The sequence below is a fragment of the Meles meles genome, chromosome 9 (assembly GCF_922984935.1).
Source record: "Meles meles chromosome 9, mMelMel3.1 paternal haplotype, whole genome shotgun sequence".
Taxonomy (NCBI): Eukaryota; Metazoa; Chordata; class Mammalia; order Carnivora; family Mustelidae; genus Meles; species Meles meles.
Genome location: NC_060074.1, coordinates 45,103,702 through 45,120,213, shown reverse-complemented (window position 1 = coordinate 45,120,213; position 16,512 = coordinate 45,103,702). Strand labels below are relative to the sequence as shown.

Here is a 16,512-nt window from a genome sequence, read left to right as displayed (position 1 = left end):
TCAAGAAACTCCCCCAGATAATTAATCCAGGTATGTAAATATAGGTATCCAAGGTTAGGATTTAGATTCAGAATGAGTTTCAATCAATTTAATATGCTCTAACTTGGTTTCCTGCAAATAAATGTGAGAGCATTTGACAGAAAGTATGCTAGTCGTCGTGCCACTTCCAGAAAGGCCTTCAGGCTCAAAGCCGGCAATGTGGGGCTATATGAATCTAAGTGATAATACAGTTTCCATACTGGATAGACTGAATCACCAACTTGGCATTGGAGGGAACCTACAGGCTCTATCTCCCTCCCTTCTAGAGAGTCCATGACATACCTGTTACCCTGCCTAGTGTTGTTCACTAGATCTCCAAGTGACTGGCTGTATTTGCCCCTCCCCTCCTTGTCCCTTCACACCTTCCACAGTTAGATGTTAGCACAGACACCTCCCCTGCCAGTGGTCCTCCTAACTGCGGTCCCCAGACAAGAGAACAAATCAGAACTGTGGACCCACATTCTCCCAACAGAACTTGTAGACTGGACCCCACCCCTAAAGCCAGACAAACAGGAAATACCCAGTTCCACCTCCTACTTGGCATTGCCACCTGCCCCATCACAGGCTGAGAGCTTAATATACGACAGCCACTGCACTGCAGACCAGCGGGGAAAAGGGATTCTTCAGGGCAAGACCGGCTAGTCATCTGCAAAAACATATCTAGACCCTCACTGAAGAGCTGTACTCCAGATGCAGTGAACACACATGGTACAGAACCCTAAGAGCACTGAAGAGAATGCAGGTGAGTTACCCTGGGCTCTGGCATGGAAAAACTTGTGGGAAAAAAAAAAGTAGATTTTATGGGCGCCTGGGTGGTTCAGTGGTTTAAGCCCCTGCCTTCGGCTCAGGTCATGATCTCAGGGTCCTGGGATTGAGCCCCGCATCGGGCTCTCTGCTCAGCAGGGAGCCTGCTTCCCTCTCACTCTCTATGCCTGCTTCTCTGCCTACTTGTGATCTCTGTCAAATAAATAAATAAAATCTTTAAAAAAAAAAAAAAGTAGATTTTAGTACAGTGGTGAAGCAAAACAAAACAATCCTCTCCCCACAAAAAAAAACCCTGAAGTTTTACAGAATAAAAACAATAAAAAGTGAGGGAAAAACAGAAAAATCCTCATAGTACAACTAAGCAAACTAGTTTAGTATGTGCTATGGTGAGCGCTGTGAATTGTGTAAGGCTGATGACTCTCAGATCTGTACCCCTGAAGCAAATAACACATTATGTGTTAACAAAAAGATAAAACTCTAGCTGAGAAATCATAAGAAAACACCTGTGGCCACAGTTTCTCAATTTCCTACAAAATACACATTACCTACAAGAGGGGAGTGGAAGTTTAGTTCACCTTCAGTATCTCTGGCTCCCCCTTACCCTCTCTGGGGCTGGTCATGGCCATGTCTCTTGATTTGGTTACGTTATCAAATATGTGTATGGGGGGGGGGCACCTGGGTGGCTCATTAGGCTGAGCGTCAGACTCTTGGTTTCCGCTCAGGGTCGTGACCTCGGGGTCCTGAGATCAAGCCCCACATCAGGCTCCACACTCAGTGTGGAGTCTGCTTGTCCCTCTCCCTCTGCTCCTCCCCCTGCTCTCTTTCTCTTTGCCTCATAAATAAAATCTCAAAAAAAAAAAAAATGTGTGGGGGACTTAACTTGTGTCCCTTCTAGGAGGAAACTGGAGGCAAAGAATGAAAAGTCGTGTCCCCTTTTCCTGCTTCAGTGCATGGTCTCCACGACTAACCATGATCCAACCATGATTGACATGCCATAGGGACATCGTAGGACGTGGGGACTGAGACACCACACTGAGCCCTGCTCCTTCTCTGGGCTTCCTGATCGCCCAGGGATCCCCAGCTCTATGTCACCACCCTGGCTCATCACCATCTGTGCTGTCTCTCAGGAGACCAGTCTTCTTAAAAAGCCCATGTCTGACAAAGAACCTTGCACATTTTAAAAGCTAATTTCATGTCACTAAATACTTTCAGCCAATATAGAAAGATCACAAGGCGGGCTTGAGGCTGTGAGATAAAGTTCAGGGACAAAAGGACAAAGAACCAAAGGAAAATATGAACTTTAGCTGCTGAGGTGTGGGGGAATGAGTAGGGAAACCAAATAGGAATTTTCTTTCTTTTAAAAGTTTACTCTGAAATAATGACCTGTTTTACTGATTAGAAGTTTTTCAGAATGACAATCTTAATAAGTGACTTCAACTGAAGAAGCTGTAAGTGTCACGGGTTTTTAAAAAGTCCTTACCAAGCACAAACATCATATAAAGTCATGAAATAAAGGCAAATGAGCCAAGCCCGCTCCACGGAGGTCTCCGAGGCTGACCTACAAGCTGGCTGTGTCCTCATCCAAATAAAACACAGGTGCCTGACTTTTACTCTCACATACTCTGCCCCAAATGCCTGCAACCCATGTATCCTCAGACGCTGCTTTCATCTTCCACATGGTATGGCTGTAGGGGCAGAGAGCGCCAACCACTGGATAAATGTGAACCATGTGCTCTTGCAGAGCCCTGGAGATCCAGTGTAAGCCATTCCCAGTCTAGTGGACAGAGACACTATGGAGTGATATAAGCAAAGATTAACTACAAAACAAGTAATCCCAAATACCTGTCTCAGGAACTGCATCACAGGGTCTCCTGGGGACAGTGTCACCCCCACTCCCTGCCCTGAGCTAGTGACAGTCACCGGCCTGTTGGTGAGGCTGCAGCCCGAGCCTGGACACGGAGGCAGAGAGGATATGCAGGGGCCAAGGGAGCATAGAGCAGAAGAGGCCCTGCTGGCAGCAGGGCAGGGTCTGGGTCCACCCTGAGGGGCTGGCCTCTCAGCCCTTGTCTAGAGAACATGGGTGTCATTCCTGATGAAATCAAACCAGTCCATCATTCAGAAATTTCTCAAAGGAGAAAGAAACTAAATACAAGAATGTAAAACCATCATAAGTCACCAATTAATGTAAGAGACATGTCCTCGAGGCTCAGTGGTTTTCTATCCTGTGTATTCCGTATCCTACTTCTCTGTTTCTTGAAGAGGGCACACAGGGGCGGGACAAGATGATAAACATTTTCTCACATCGAGCGGCCACTGGGTTTGTGGGAAGGGCACATATCCTGTGGCTGGGCAGCCTTGGACAAGAATTTGCTTTAGCAATGGAGCCTTTTATTCTGGCAAAACTAACGAGGTATATCCTTAACTCTACCTCTCTGGGCCCCACCTTCCTGACGTGTCAACATGGGAGTACCAAGGTCCCAGGGAATTACCGGAGAATGCCACAGGGGAAGTGAATGGGGGCACCTGGTACATAAAAGCTCAACAAAAATCGGTTCCCTTGCTGTCTTCTCATGCTCTGCTCTCTTCCGACACTGGGACCAAGAAGCTCAGCCACTAAATGAAACCTGATGTTCCTGAAACAGTGATCCTTAGACTTGCAGGCCTTGTCTGAAAAGTCTGCCAGCTCATGCTAAGCCCCTCCCCATGCCATCCTCCTCCTCAAACACTCACTGCCTCTCCAAAGAAAAGATTGTGTCAAATACCACCCTTTAGCATTCCCCCGACAAGGAGTCCTTAGAAATGACAAATGTCCAGACAACTAAAAGGTCCAGATTTAGGTGCCATATGCCTGGCTATTTCCAGAAAACATCACTAGCCTCTGGAATTCTAAACATCTGTGCTTCAATCAAACTTCTCCAACTGCATCTCATCTGGGGGAGTCCAATGTCCTGTCAAGCCAGACTCCTCAGTGTGTGATGAGGAAAACAGAGGAAGTCAGCAGGGAAATGGATGGACAAAGCCCCGAGATGAACGTTTTCCTGTCTTCAATTAAAAATTAATTTTTTTCGGGGCACCTGGGTGGCTCAGTGGGTTAAAGCCTCTGCCTTCGGCTCAGGTCATGATCCCAGGGTCCTGGGATCGAGCCCCGCATCGGGCTCTCTGATCCGCAGGGAGCCTGCTTCCTCCTCTCTCTCTGCCTGCCTCTCTGCCTAGTTGTGATTTCTCTCTGTCAAATAAATAAAATATTTTTTAAAAAATTAATTTTTTTCTTCTTGCATTGCCATCTCTTTCCCATCCTCATAAACTACATTCAGAACTTTTAATGTAGTAGCCTAGTAAAGACCAATTCCTTAGATAAAGGTTTGGCTTCAAATAAAAAAGTGTGACAGCCACTGAACTGTACCTCAGTGGGGGCCTGGAGCAGGGGGCCCAAATCCCACATGTCAGATAGTAGGACAATCACTGCAGGCAAACTAACAGGGCACATGGGGTCCCCAGTACCCACAGGCTCAAGTTAACAAGAGACAAATTTCACCATCAGATTTTTTTTTTTCCTATTTGATACACCTGGAGAGGTCTAGGAAACATTAGGGGGATGTTTACATATACATATACCTATACACACACACGCACACAGAGAGAGAGAGAGAGAGAGAGAGAGAGAAAGAACTGTGGAACTGTTCAGAACTGTCACAGTGAAAATGCCCCCAAATCCTCAAAACTGAGATTCTCATTAGTCCTCACTTCTCCCCAACCCTGATTCTTCCTTCAAGTTGACCTGGTCAATCCATCACACACAGCTGCTCATTCTCACTTCTGTACCTACTATCACGGTTCCAGAGATTCTGACATCACACAGACCACCCTCTCTTGGGTTAAAGGTCAACCCAAGTCAGGACAACTCCAGTCTTATTTTTCCTGAAAAACTCAACTGGCTGGACAACTTTCCCAAAGTGACCTTCTCCTTTCCTTCTCAGAATTCCCGTGCATGTGTTTCCTGGCTCTGCTCCAGCTCTGTTATCTGCCTCTTATGGCTTTTATCATTTTATGGTCACTTTCCACACTTTTTTTCACCTTCCTAATTGTTAAGTTCCTTAAGAGCAAGGACAGAATGTGACAATACTTGGTATAATTATTACCTAGGTGGGGTCTTTGAGAGATTAACATATAACATACACAGGTCATGATCCCAGGGTTCTGGGATGAGTTCCTCATCCGGCTCTCTGCTCAGGAGGGAGCCTGCTTCCCTTCCTCCCTCTCTGCCTGCCTCTCTGCCTACTTGTGATCTCTGCCTGTCAAATAAGTAAATAAAATCTTTTAAAAAATATAGCTCTGGGCATAAATTCCTTATGGTTTAAAACTATGAGTCATTTTTCTAAAATTCTAAAATACATGTTTTCTACACCTTGGGAATTTTGGTATTATACCATAAACAAAACTATAGTTTTAAATAAAATGCTTTCTTTTTCAGTGCCAGAATTTAACAAGTAAGACTGCTGCAAACCACATAGACAGCTCACAGAGAAGGTGCCAGTCTCAGCACAGTCTCGGCAGCGCTGTGGCCCTGGTGCACCCCACCTGACACAGCATCACAAGTGCTAATCGAAAAACGAATCTCTCTCCTAGGGCTCTGAATGCTGCTGATGAGCAACATCAGTCACAGAAATATCGGCTGTTTTGTACTCAGCTCTGGGACTGCGGGTGGGGGGGTTGGGGGTCGGGGACCCAATGCTGGAGATGGGGTGGGGTGGGGCCCGTGAGGACCACCAGACCACGCCAAGGGGGAAGGGCAGCTCAGACGCAGGCTACTCACCACCATGTTGTATGCATCAGGAACTTCAGTTTCAAACTGAAATTTTCCACCCTGGTAGTAACCCTCATCTATCGAAAACACAAAACAAAACAAAAAATCCTTTAAATTAAAAAAAAGGAAACAAAAAGCAAACACCGTGTTAGGATATGGCAAATACAGAGAAGTAAGAGTTAAACAACAGGACTGTGGGGTTCCTTGTTACTTCACCAAATCCTGCCCCTGCTCTAAAGATGAGCCCCAGTCAGTGCCCTGCTGATCTTTGTTGCCCCACTAGCTGTGCCCCCTCAGTGGAGGCACAGGCACCCCCCTCCCCGGGGACTGGTTCCTCTTCCTCAGTCTCCCAGGAACCATCCAAGGGACCCTGCTCTCACCTCAGTCCACCCAACTCTACATTCCAGCACCCATGGGCTCCCGTCATGACAGGTAACCATCCTGTTTGAGCTGCAGGGTCGTCTGTTTGCTGCTGGTCGCCCTGTAAGAATGTCAGTTCCAAGGGTACCCCAGGGCCGGGGGACAAGCAGAGAGGCATACGGACAGAATCCCTGCCTGAGAGAGAGTGCACAGGCGACACTTCCGGGCTGGCTGGCTGAACACTGGCTGCAGGTTTCTGAACAGAGCACACCCTCTCGAAGAGGGCTAATGGGCATGCAGGGGGATGTCTGGAATCAGGGCAGCACTGGGTCAGACCCCAGGATACAGTCTCAACTCCCACAATGGTGTCAGCCACCTCCCAGTCTCCTGTAGGGTCCACCCGGGGCTGAGCCAGGGCTGTGCGTGCATTGTAAATGCTGCTGGGACTGCTGCCAGCAGAGGGCGCTCCACCATGAAGGTGCTCCAACCTGGAAAAAACTGCCCCCTCCCTGCTGCCCCACTGGGGCAAATTACTCTGAGCTCCACAACCTGACAAAATTAATACCATCTTTAAAATGAAAGTTCAACTTCCCCTCAAATATTTATCACTGTGAACAAATCAGCAATAGTACATCTTATTGCTTCCCTCGGCTATTTATGTAAAACGAACATTTAATAGGAAGTTGTTAGTTTCCAATAAATCATCACTAAAAAGTTTTTTGGGAATGCGTCAACATTTATGCTGTCCAGCAGATAAAACTAACATTACCTGGACCCCAACATTTCCATTCTTTGTCAGTATGACAGAAGAGAAAGACTCTGTTTAATTTTACATTCATCTGAAGAAAAGTGGCGAGGCTTAAATTTATTTCATATTGGGTCCTTTTTTCATAAGAATGGAATGACTGATGTTCCATAATTAGCCTTGTATTACTGAGGTACCCATGTTTTAATTACAATATAAAAAAGCTCTGAAGAAGATTAACCTTTGCCTTTTATATTTGTTATATAGTCTTAGTCTGCTGCTTGTCTTTTGGTTTTGTGGTTCAACTAGTTTTCACTTTTGAGAAGCCATTCTTTGTGATTTCTGTCTTTGGTATTACCCTTAAAAAGATCTTTCCCAACCAAGATCACAGAAACACTTGATTTCTGTTTTCTCTTAGTGATCCTGTGGTTTCACATGTTCCATCCGCTCATCCACTCATCTAGAACAAGGTAGTGTGTTTTTTCTCTTTGCCTGCCTAATCCATCACATAGCATTTACTGTTCTACCTTCCCCACTGATCTGATGCGTCTACTTCTAGTGTTTCCAAGTGTACCTGGATTCATGACTGATACTACCAAGTCTTTGGAAAAGACTCTGGGGAAAAATTCTACCTCCAGATACAAGAACTTTCCTAACAAGTGGCATCTCAGATATAAAATAATCAGAGGACACCCTTGCTCACCAGAGGTTCCGTGTTGCACAGCGGTCACCGCAGAGTGGCCTAGCACTGGGCTCTGTACACCATGCAGCAACACCAGAACCCCAGGTTCGGGTGCAGAGCTCCATCTGCTCTCCTCTCTTCTTGCTCCCCAAGGCTGTGCCCCAGCCACTCCATCCTGCCACACCACTGTGGTTTTTCTCTAGCTGGCTTTCCGTGCCACGATTATATAGTTTCAACTCTACCAGTTTCAAAGAAACTATTATTTGGTCTAATGGGGTTTTGGTTTTACCATATTCCTCTGTCCTAGTCAAGCTCTCGATTAGTAATTATTAGAATTATATAATCTCCAAACCCACTGAAAATCGAGAGCAAACAGACAGTTCTAATTTTTGTTCTATTTCATGAACCACGCTTTCAGGAGAGATGATCAACTCCTGAGCCAGTACTTCGTTTTTCCTCTTCTAAGGTACATGGCTTTCCCAATCCACCCTGGTTATGAATTTGCCTAGAAATGCCTTACTCCCACTTATGCTGAGGAGCAGACCGCGGACTGAGAGGAGACTCAAGAGCATCTCTTGTTTCCTGTGATTTTCTCAACAAAAGGACCCAAGGAAGAGTTCCTGTAGATCCACCTTCCAGGTCTGGCTCCCAAGCTGGCACTTTGCAGGGCGGAGGCAGAGAACAGTCTACGTGGCTCTGGAGCCAGTGGGCAAAGGGGTAATTGAAAGCATCGCACGCAACCCAGTGTGGACTACATCCAAGTCTGGGACAGGCCCACTACGGCCATGACTATCCATGGCTGCTGCGGCTGAAAACTGGACCTTCAGGTACAACAATGAAATGCACTAGGAAAGTCCTGGCATCCAGTTCTCACTGGGCTGGCCTATCCCTGCCACCCAGGGTTACAATGACAGGAATCCTCTTTCCCTCCTTTTGTATCCTGGAGCCCAACCCACTTCCTCCTGCCTTCTAAGAATCATATACACTATCTCTGATCCAGGCGAGGGGTATTCCTGGGAGAAGACTGTCCAAGGCGTAGGTGGGTAAACAGTCTCAGGATAGTCCACTTCTAGGTGGTCAGCGTCCAAGGGCGTTCTCTCCTAAAATGACGCTGCCTGATAGTCTCAAGAGGGCAGAAGTCCTGCAGGCCTCCCCTTCCCTTTCCCTTCTCACAGCTGCTCCCACTTAGAGCAGAAGGCTGATGTCTCAGCTCTTCCCTTACCAGGATGTACTGCCCCCAAGGTCTAAACATCCCAGAGGACAAAGGTCACAGGAAAGCCCTTTGAAAGGAGGCACATGGCAGGGCAGTACTTATCCTACACCCAGTTCTGTTAAGGCAAAATAGGGTGTTAAAAATAAAATATCCCAGTTTATAGTGGAATGTCTTAAATTCAGACACATCATAGAGTTTGATGGCAGGGATGATTGGCACCTTCAATCCCTAGACTACTATCAAAGAACACATTATCCTCACGAGAAGCAAGCAAACAGGGAGCCAATAAGCCACAGGCACAGCATCTTCTTCCACCCCGGTGACTGGCTCCATGCCTCACTTAACTGCTTGGATTTAAACTCAGAAAAGAGTTGGCTGATGGTACATCTTAGAAATAAGTAAAGACTTCTCCTGCGAGTGAGTCTGACTTCTGACTGGGCTGACAATTAGAACTGGTTCTGCCTACTTATGCACTGGAGATAGTTCTGATAAACGGAATGAGCTAATCTGCAGTTTCAAGCTTTTGAGAAAATATAAAGCATACTTTTCATATTGATAAAGGTATGACAAAATCAGTATCACAAAATTCTCAACTCTTGCTGAGAATTTCAGGTAAAATGACAGATGTTCCTAAGTGAAGACAGGTCTAATGGTCAGTTGACAGGTCTTGGGAAAGTGGTTTTGGTGAATGCCTCAGAAACTGTGATACTAAGGGACTCTGACGACTGTGCTTGGAAAGCCTTCTCTAAGTCAGGTGGGTTCCAATTCTCTGCATGGAAGGACCCTAATCAGTAATCAGCAAAAAGATCAACAAAATATCTTTTATGATATTTTTGGCCTCTAACTTTGAAGTCCAAGGACAGAATGTCATAGCTATAACAAAATGCCTTCCAGGCCAACTGAACAAGCAGTACTCAGTGTCTACATCTACAGAAACAACAAGAAAGAAAACTGATACTGAACCCTTTTTTCTAGCATAAAGTTATTCATTCACAAATACATCAACTAAACCAGAGGAACATGCTAATAACTCCATCATTCTCAGATACATGAAATGCTATTTTATGTTTAATAACCATCGAAGCTTGCAACACATTATTTAAAGTCATTATTCATTCAACAATTATTTGATGACTGCTTATGTGCCAGACACTGGTGACCCTGCAGCAAGACCTTCCTGCCCTTACAAAGCTTACATTCTAGTGGAAGAGAGACAAAATAAATAAGGAAATCATATAATAGAAGGCGAAAGAGCTAAGGGAGTAGGAGCTGTGATTTTAAATAGGGTGGTCAGAGAGCGCAAAGGCCTGAAGAAAGAAGGCCACTGGGGTGAAGAACACTCCAGGCGGGGGGTTGTGGGTGGGGAGGGAGCTGAGGCTCAAGAGGCCACTGTGAGAGTGCTGGGTTTTATGCAGAGGGAGACAGGGAGCCATGGGAGGGGTCTGAGCAGAGGAGGGACAGGCTGGAGGCCCTGTGAGGCTATCTGCTACTGTGACCCTGGTGAGACAATAAGCTGTTAGGACCAGGGTGGAAGCAGTGAAATGGGAACACTCTAATGGGAGAAGACACACCAGCGTTTGCTGACAGATTAGGTGAGGGGTGGGGAACAAAGAGCCACAGAAGAGCTGAGCTCTCTGACCTTGCAATGCCAAGGGCAGGGTTGCCACCAGAAGATAAAAAGGCTATGAGGGGCACCACTGCACCAAGTTTCACGTCAGACATGTGAGTCTGAGGTTTCATGTCAACACTCAAGCGGAGGTGTCCATCGGCAGCAGAAACATCATTCTGGAGAGTGGGGGAGGTTGGGGCTGGTTGAGGTCGTTTGGGAGCTGATCAGTAGATGAGAGCACTCAGATTTCATGAGTGGACTATGGAGGTCCAAAGACAGGACAGAGTCTGAAGGGCCCCCACCTGGAAGGGTGAGGAAAGGAGCCAAGAGGGGCAGTTGACACCATTGGAGGAAGAGGAGGAACCAGGAGCCAGGACTGGTGCAAACAACGACTAACAACCATTCAAAAGAAAATCCTTAAGGCCTAAGAGTCTTAAAGAAACTTTCAAAATAATTTTTATATATACATATACGTGTGTGTGTGTGTGTGTATATATACACACACACACACACACACACATATATATATATATATATTTATAGAATAGCAGGACAGGGTGACAAAATACTCAGCAGAAAAAAGTTTACACTGAGATAAAATTCTGTAGGACATGTGGAATAAAAGGAAGAGTGCCAGGAGAAAAGGCAGCATCGACCACTTTCCAATCACTGCAGTAGAGCTTGCTCATGTTTCTCCAAAAATGCACAATAGTGGGCGTATCCATTTAGATTCTACTGGAAACATTTTAAAGAGCAATATAATACTTTTTATCTTTAAATGTCAGTATTTACAGCACACTGGAAATTATACTGTATGCACATTTTAAACCTAAAAGGGAGAGCACCGTCCCTGCCAAGATGAGCCTACAGGTTGGGGTCAGCAGACTTGTTCTGTAAAGAGGCAGTCAGAAAGCACTTAGGCTTCGGGCCATAGGTCTCTGTCACATATCTTCTCTTGTTTGTTTTTTCATAGCTCTTTAAAAATGTAAAAGTCATTCTCAGCTTGAGGGACACACAAAAACTGGCCCTGGCAAGTTTTAGCTCACCTTTGGGATGGGGTCTAGTGTGTAGACCCCAACATGAAAATGCACAAAGACAAGGGGCGCCAGGGTGGGGGTGGGGGCTCAGTTAGTTAAGAGTCTTGCCTTTGGATTGGGTCATGATCATGGGGTCCTGGCTGATCAAGCACCACACTGGGCTCCCTGCTCAGTGGGGAAGTCTGCTTCTCCCTTTCCCTCTGATGATCCCCCTCCCCCTGCTCATGCTCATGTGCTCTCTTTCAAATAAAATCTTTTTTTTTTTTTTTTTTTTTAAGATTTTTTATGTATTTGTCAGAGAGAGAGAGACAGAGACAGAGCATAGGCTGGGGGAGCAGCAGACAGAGGGAGAAGCAGGCTCCTTGCTGAGCAGGGAGCCTGACGTGGGACTCGACCCCAGGGACCTGAGTTGAAGGCAGGCACTTAACGGACTGAGCCCCCCTGGCATCGCAATAAAAATAAAATCTTAAAAAGAAAAAATACACAAAGAAACTGTGGAGCTGACCTGCGTGACACAATGCACATGAAGCTGGCTCACTGAAGAGGGGAAGAAGCTGCTACGGCTTGGATTACTCAAGGGAAACTTGGGGGATACACTGTTAGGTACAACCTGAAATCGGTATGACAACCATTACACTATTAAGCACACAGACACAGGGAGCATGGACCACACGGTCACTGACCCAGTCACCACAGTGCAGTGGGACGGGCACAACACTGCTTCAAAGAAAAAACTGGGGCACGTGCAGTAAGTAACTGGCTATAGCCCCACAGCTAGGAGGGGCACAGTCACTGCCAATCAGGCTGTCTCACTGAGAATTAAGGATGAGCAGGGCAGAGGAGGGGAAGACAAAGAGACAGTATCCATTAGAAGGCAGAATGGGAGCAGAGTTGCAGACAGGACTGGCATGAGCTAGCTATGGCAGATGTGCAGCCTGGAGCCAGCCAGGGAGGTGGGCAGGTGCTTGGTGGTGACATGGGGTCAGGAACCAGCAAGAAGCCACAGACAGACACTGAGTCAGCTGTCAAGAAAAGACACTGAGATTTAGAGGAAACCATGGGCATAACACAAGGAAAGAAACAGTAACAATGAAAAAGAAGCAAATAAAACACCAACAGGTAAAAAAACACAGTATCTGAAATGAAAATTTCACTGGATGTGGTCCATAGTAAATCAGACCCTGCAGAAATAGGAATTACCCATCATGAAGCAGAAAAAAAAGTGAACACAGCCTTGTGACCCAATGAAGGTGTAGTTTCCATGTAGAGGTCATATATATGCCAGAGTCCCAAGAAGGGGTTTCAGAAAAAATATTTAAAGAAATGTTGATCAAATTATTTCTAAGTTTGATGAAAACCAAACTCACAGATCCAGAAAGCTCAACAAGCCCAGGTGAGGTCAACAACCACATCAAAGCACATAACAGTCAAACTGCTAAAAATGTGGTAGAGAGACTCTTAAAAGCAACCAGAGAATAAAAGGCACATCACATAACGTTGAACAAAGAATCAGCACTAACTCAGCAGGCAGCAGGAAAGCGATGCTGAAACCGTCACCAGCAGGGCTGCACTACAGATGAATCCAAGGGTGTTCTTCAGGCAGAAGGAAAATAACAGGCGGAAACTCAGACCTACCACAAGGAGTGAAGGTCACTGGCAGTCAGTATGTTGGTAAACACAGAAAGAAAGCAGACTGCTTAAAGCTGGGTTACAACATACGTAAAGGAGACATGAAAACTAGAAAATGAAGGCTGGGGTGGGAAAATGGAAATATCCTGTTACCTGTCCAAGATTCCACCTTCAGAACCAGAAAAAGAAGAATTAAGCTGAAAACAAGCCGAAGGAAGGTAATAAAGATATGAGCAGGAAAAAAAAGTATGTTAGGGGAAAATCAGTGCAACCAAAAGCTGGTTCTCTGCAGAGACTAAAACCAATAATCCTCTAGCTAACCTGATCAAGAAAAAAGAAAACATTTTCAATAGGAATTAAAGAAGTGTGATATCACACAGACTCCACAGAATGTTATAGGGCAAGATATTAACAACAACCTTACATCAACAAATGTGAAAATGTGGAAGACATGAAAGACATAAATTATCAAAGCTCCCTTGAGAATGAATAACCAAAATAGCTCTCCACCTACTAAAGAAACTGTATTCATGCTTAAAATGTTACCACAAAAACAAAAGACAACATTCCAGAGCTAGGAGGCCTTCCTGGTGAATTCTGGTGACTGGTGGTGAATTCTACCGCTGAGTACAGAACCGATACTAACTCTTCATACACCGTCCTGGAAAGAGAAGGAAGCACGTCCTTCATTCAGGGAGAGAGCAACAGAAGGGGAGAAACAAGACCCTTGTCCTGCACCATACAGAAAACGAACTAAAAATGGATCACAGACCAAACTGTAATATCTAAAGCTAAAAAACTACTTTAAAAAAATAGGAGGAGGTCTTCTTATTTCTTAGAGTTCTTAGGGCACAGAAAGCACAGTGCTCTGTATTGGTTTATATGGTCACTGTAGGTGAATTACTAGAGTAATCACCACAAACTTGGTGGCTTAAAGGAGGCATGGGGCTAAAATCAGGGAGTGGGCAAGGCTGCGTTCCTTTCAGGGAACTCTGGGGAAATTCTGTTTCCTTCACTTTGCAGCTTCAAGAGGCTCTTCTTCCTCCGCCTTCAAATTCAGTGATGGCTAATGGAACGACGACACACGGCGACACACGGCAACACACGGCCTAATCTCGAGAGCACTGTGCTAAGTAAAAGAAGCCAGATACAAAAGCTACATACTTTCAGACCATTTATACGGCATTCTGGAAAAGGCACAATGATGGGGACAATGGCTGCCAGGGGCCAGGGACCCTTTCTGAGCTGACAGAAACATCCTGTACCTAGACTGTCCTGGTGGTTACACACTGTGTTTGTCAAAATGCAGAAAACACCTCAGAACTGAAATGTCAATCAGATCTCTGCTACACATGATTTTTGAAAAAGATTAAAAAAAAAAAAAAAAGCCTATGATACTTAAAAGGGACTAACAGATGGGACAACAAACCAAGAGTGCTGGCAATTTTTACAATATGCCAGAAAGCTCAGCATTTAAACAGCTTTATACACATTACACGGGTGTTTACTGGTAACAGTAAGAATATACGTTAGGCATGGTAATGAACAGCTTTAAAAAGAATAAGTCAGACATTTCATCTCTCTGTCACTGGAGGAAACTTGAGTGTCCCAAGGAAGAATGTGCCTTGGAGTTACATGCGAGGTGAGGGGAAGAAATTGGCATAAGAACAGTGTGCATCAGACATGTGCAATGGTGCCAAGAAGCTTACCTGGAGCGTCTGGAATGAGCCAAGAAAAGAGCAGTGGATGTTTTCCCAACAAAGGTTAGCCAATGCAAAGGCAGGTAACAGACAGTCTTAAAAGCTCATGTTGCACTTCTATTATATACAAAAAGAGAAGAATTGCCACCTATATTTCTAGGGTTTAACTGAAAGAAAAGACCTCACCAGAAAAAAGTCTATTTCTCTTCAAAATTATCCCTTCATGATGGTTATCTGCATCTTAAAATTAAAAGTTAACCTAGAAAGAACCAGGAAGAGCATGCCTTCTGGGTCTGAAACCTTGATGTGCTAACCATGAACGACTGCAGCGTAAGTCAAGGCAAAGGGCCTGCTTCAGTATTCTGCTCCAACTCAACAGCTTTAAAATCTCCGCCACTACTGAAATGTTGTTCCAAATGTTCAAGGGTGAAAAGAAACCCATATTTCAGGCTTATCAACATTATTTCTTTGTTCAGAAATTGGGATCTTACTGTATTTCACATTTAGAAACTTTCTGTAAGTCCAAAGCTCTGAAACAAAGCTAAAAAGGGGCATTAATCAAATTAATAGGTGTAACAGATAAACCAATTAGAATTTTATGACTTAATGTATGCTACACTTTTATTGTCATGTACCAATTAGGGAGTTTTTATAAATTAAATGTTCAAATTAAGAAAACACAAATAACCTAACACATGTAGAAACTAATTTAGGTGAACACACAAACAAATACACAAGATCTACAATGCAGCTACAGAATTCCCTAATCAGAATTTTTACATATGTAACATTATTAAAAAGATGTGACTTAATAAAGAACTTATATCCAGTTGCATAAACCTTACAATTCAGTAACAAAAGGACAAGCAACCTAATTTAAATGGGAAAGATATCTGAACAGACACTTGAACAAAGAAGATACACAAACAGCAAACAAGCACAGGAAAAGATGTTCAGCACTGTTAGTCACTAAAGAAATGCAAATAAAGGTCACAATGAGATATATGCCCACCAAAATGGCTAAAATTGAAAAGAATGACAAACCCAGTTGTTGGCAAGAATGTGAGGTAAATGGAATTCTCATTCACTGCTAGCAGGACTGCAAAACAGTACTTATACTCTGGAAAACTACATAGCAGTGTCTTATGAAGTTAAACTTGCTCTTATCACTTGACCCAGTAATTCCATTGCCAGGGGAAACAAAGACGTAATGGCAAAGACCTGCACACAAAGGTTTTATAGCAGCTTTACGCACAATGGTTCCAAAGTGGAAACAACACAAAGGTTTATCAACCGGTGAACTGATGAACTATAGGATAGAATACAGTTCATCCAAAAAAAAAAAAAACCAAAATACTGATTAATGCTACAACACAGGTAAAACTCAAAAGCATTATGCTAAAAAGGTAACTTACACCTCAACCAATATTGCTTTGAAAAATTTTTTTAAATCAATGATCTAAGTTTCCACCTTAAGAAAGTAGAAAAGGGGGGCGCCTGGATGGCTCAGTAAGTTAAGGGATAGACTCTTGATTTCAGCTCGGTCAGATCTCCGGGTGGTGAGACTGAGTCCTGAGTCAGGCTCTGTGCTCAGCACAGACAGAGTCTGTTTGAGATTCTTTCCCCCTCTGCCCCTCCCCTACTCGCACATGTGCCTGTGTGGTCTCTAATAAACAAAATCTTCAAAAAAAAAAAAAAAAAAGAGGGGTGTGGGGAAAAAAAAGCAAATTAAACCCAAAATATAAGGGATGAAATAATAAAGAACAGAAATCAATGATATGCACAAATAAATGAGAAAATCAAAAGTGAATTCTTTGCAAAGATTAACTGGATAAACCTCAAGCTAACGTGATCAAGAAAAGGAAGACCCAAGTTACCAATATCAGGAATGAAAAAGGGAACATCAGTACAGATCTTATATAGAGTAGT

At 44.3% G+C, this 16,512-nt stretch overlaps 1 protein-coding gene across 2 annotated transcripts in view; it reads right to left on the bottom strand.

Annotated features, from left to right (window-relative positions):
* The window catches only part of UBE2F (ubiquitin conjugating enzyme E2 F (putative)), a 55,400-nt gene that overhangs the window by 15,171 nt on the left and 23,717 nt on the right, over window positions 1-16,512 (bottom strand). For both annotated transcript variants that reach the window (XM_046019349.1, XM_046019348.1), the window contains one exon: window positions 5,618-5,685. In XM_046019349.1, coding sequence (XP_045875305.1) covers window positions 5,618-5,685 — 68 coding nt within the window. The remainder of the gene's footprint in view (window positions 1-5,617; window positions 5,686-16,512) is intronic.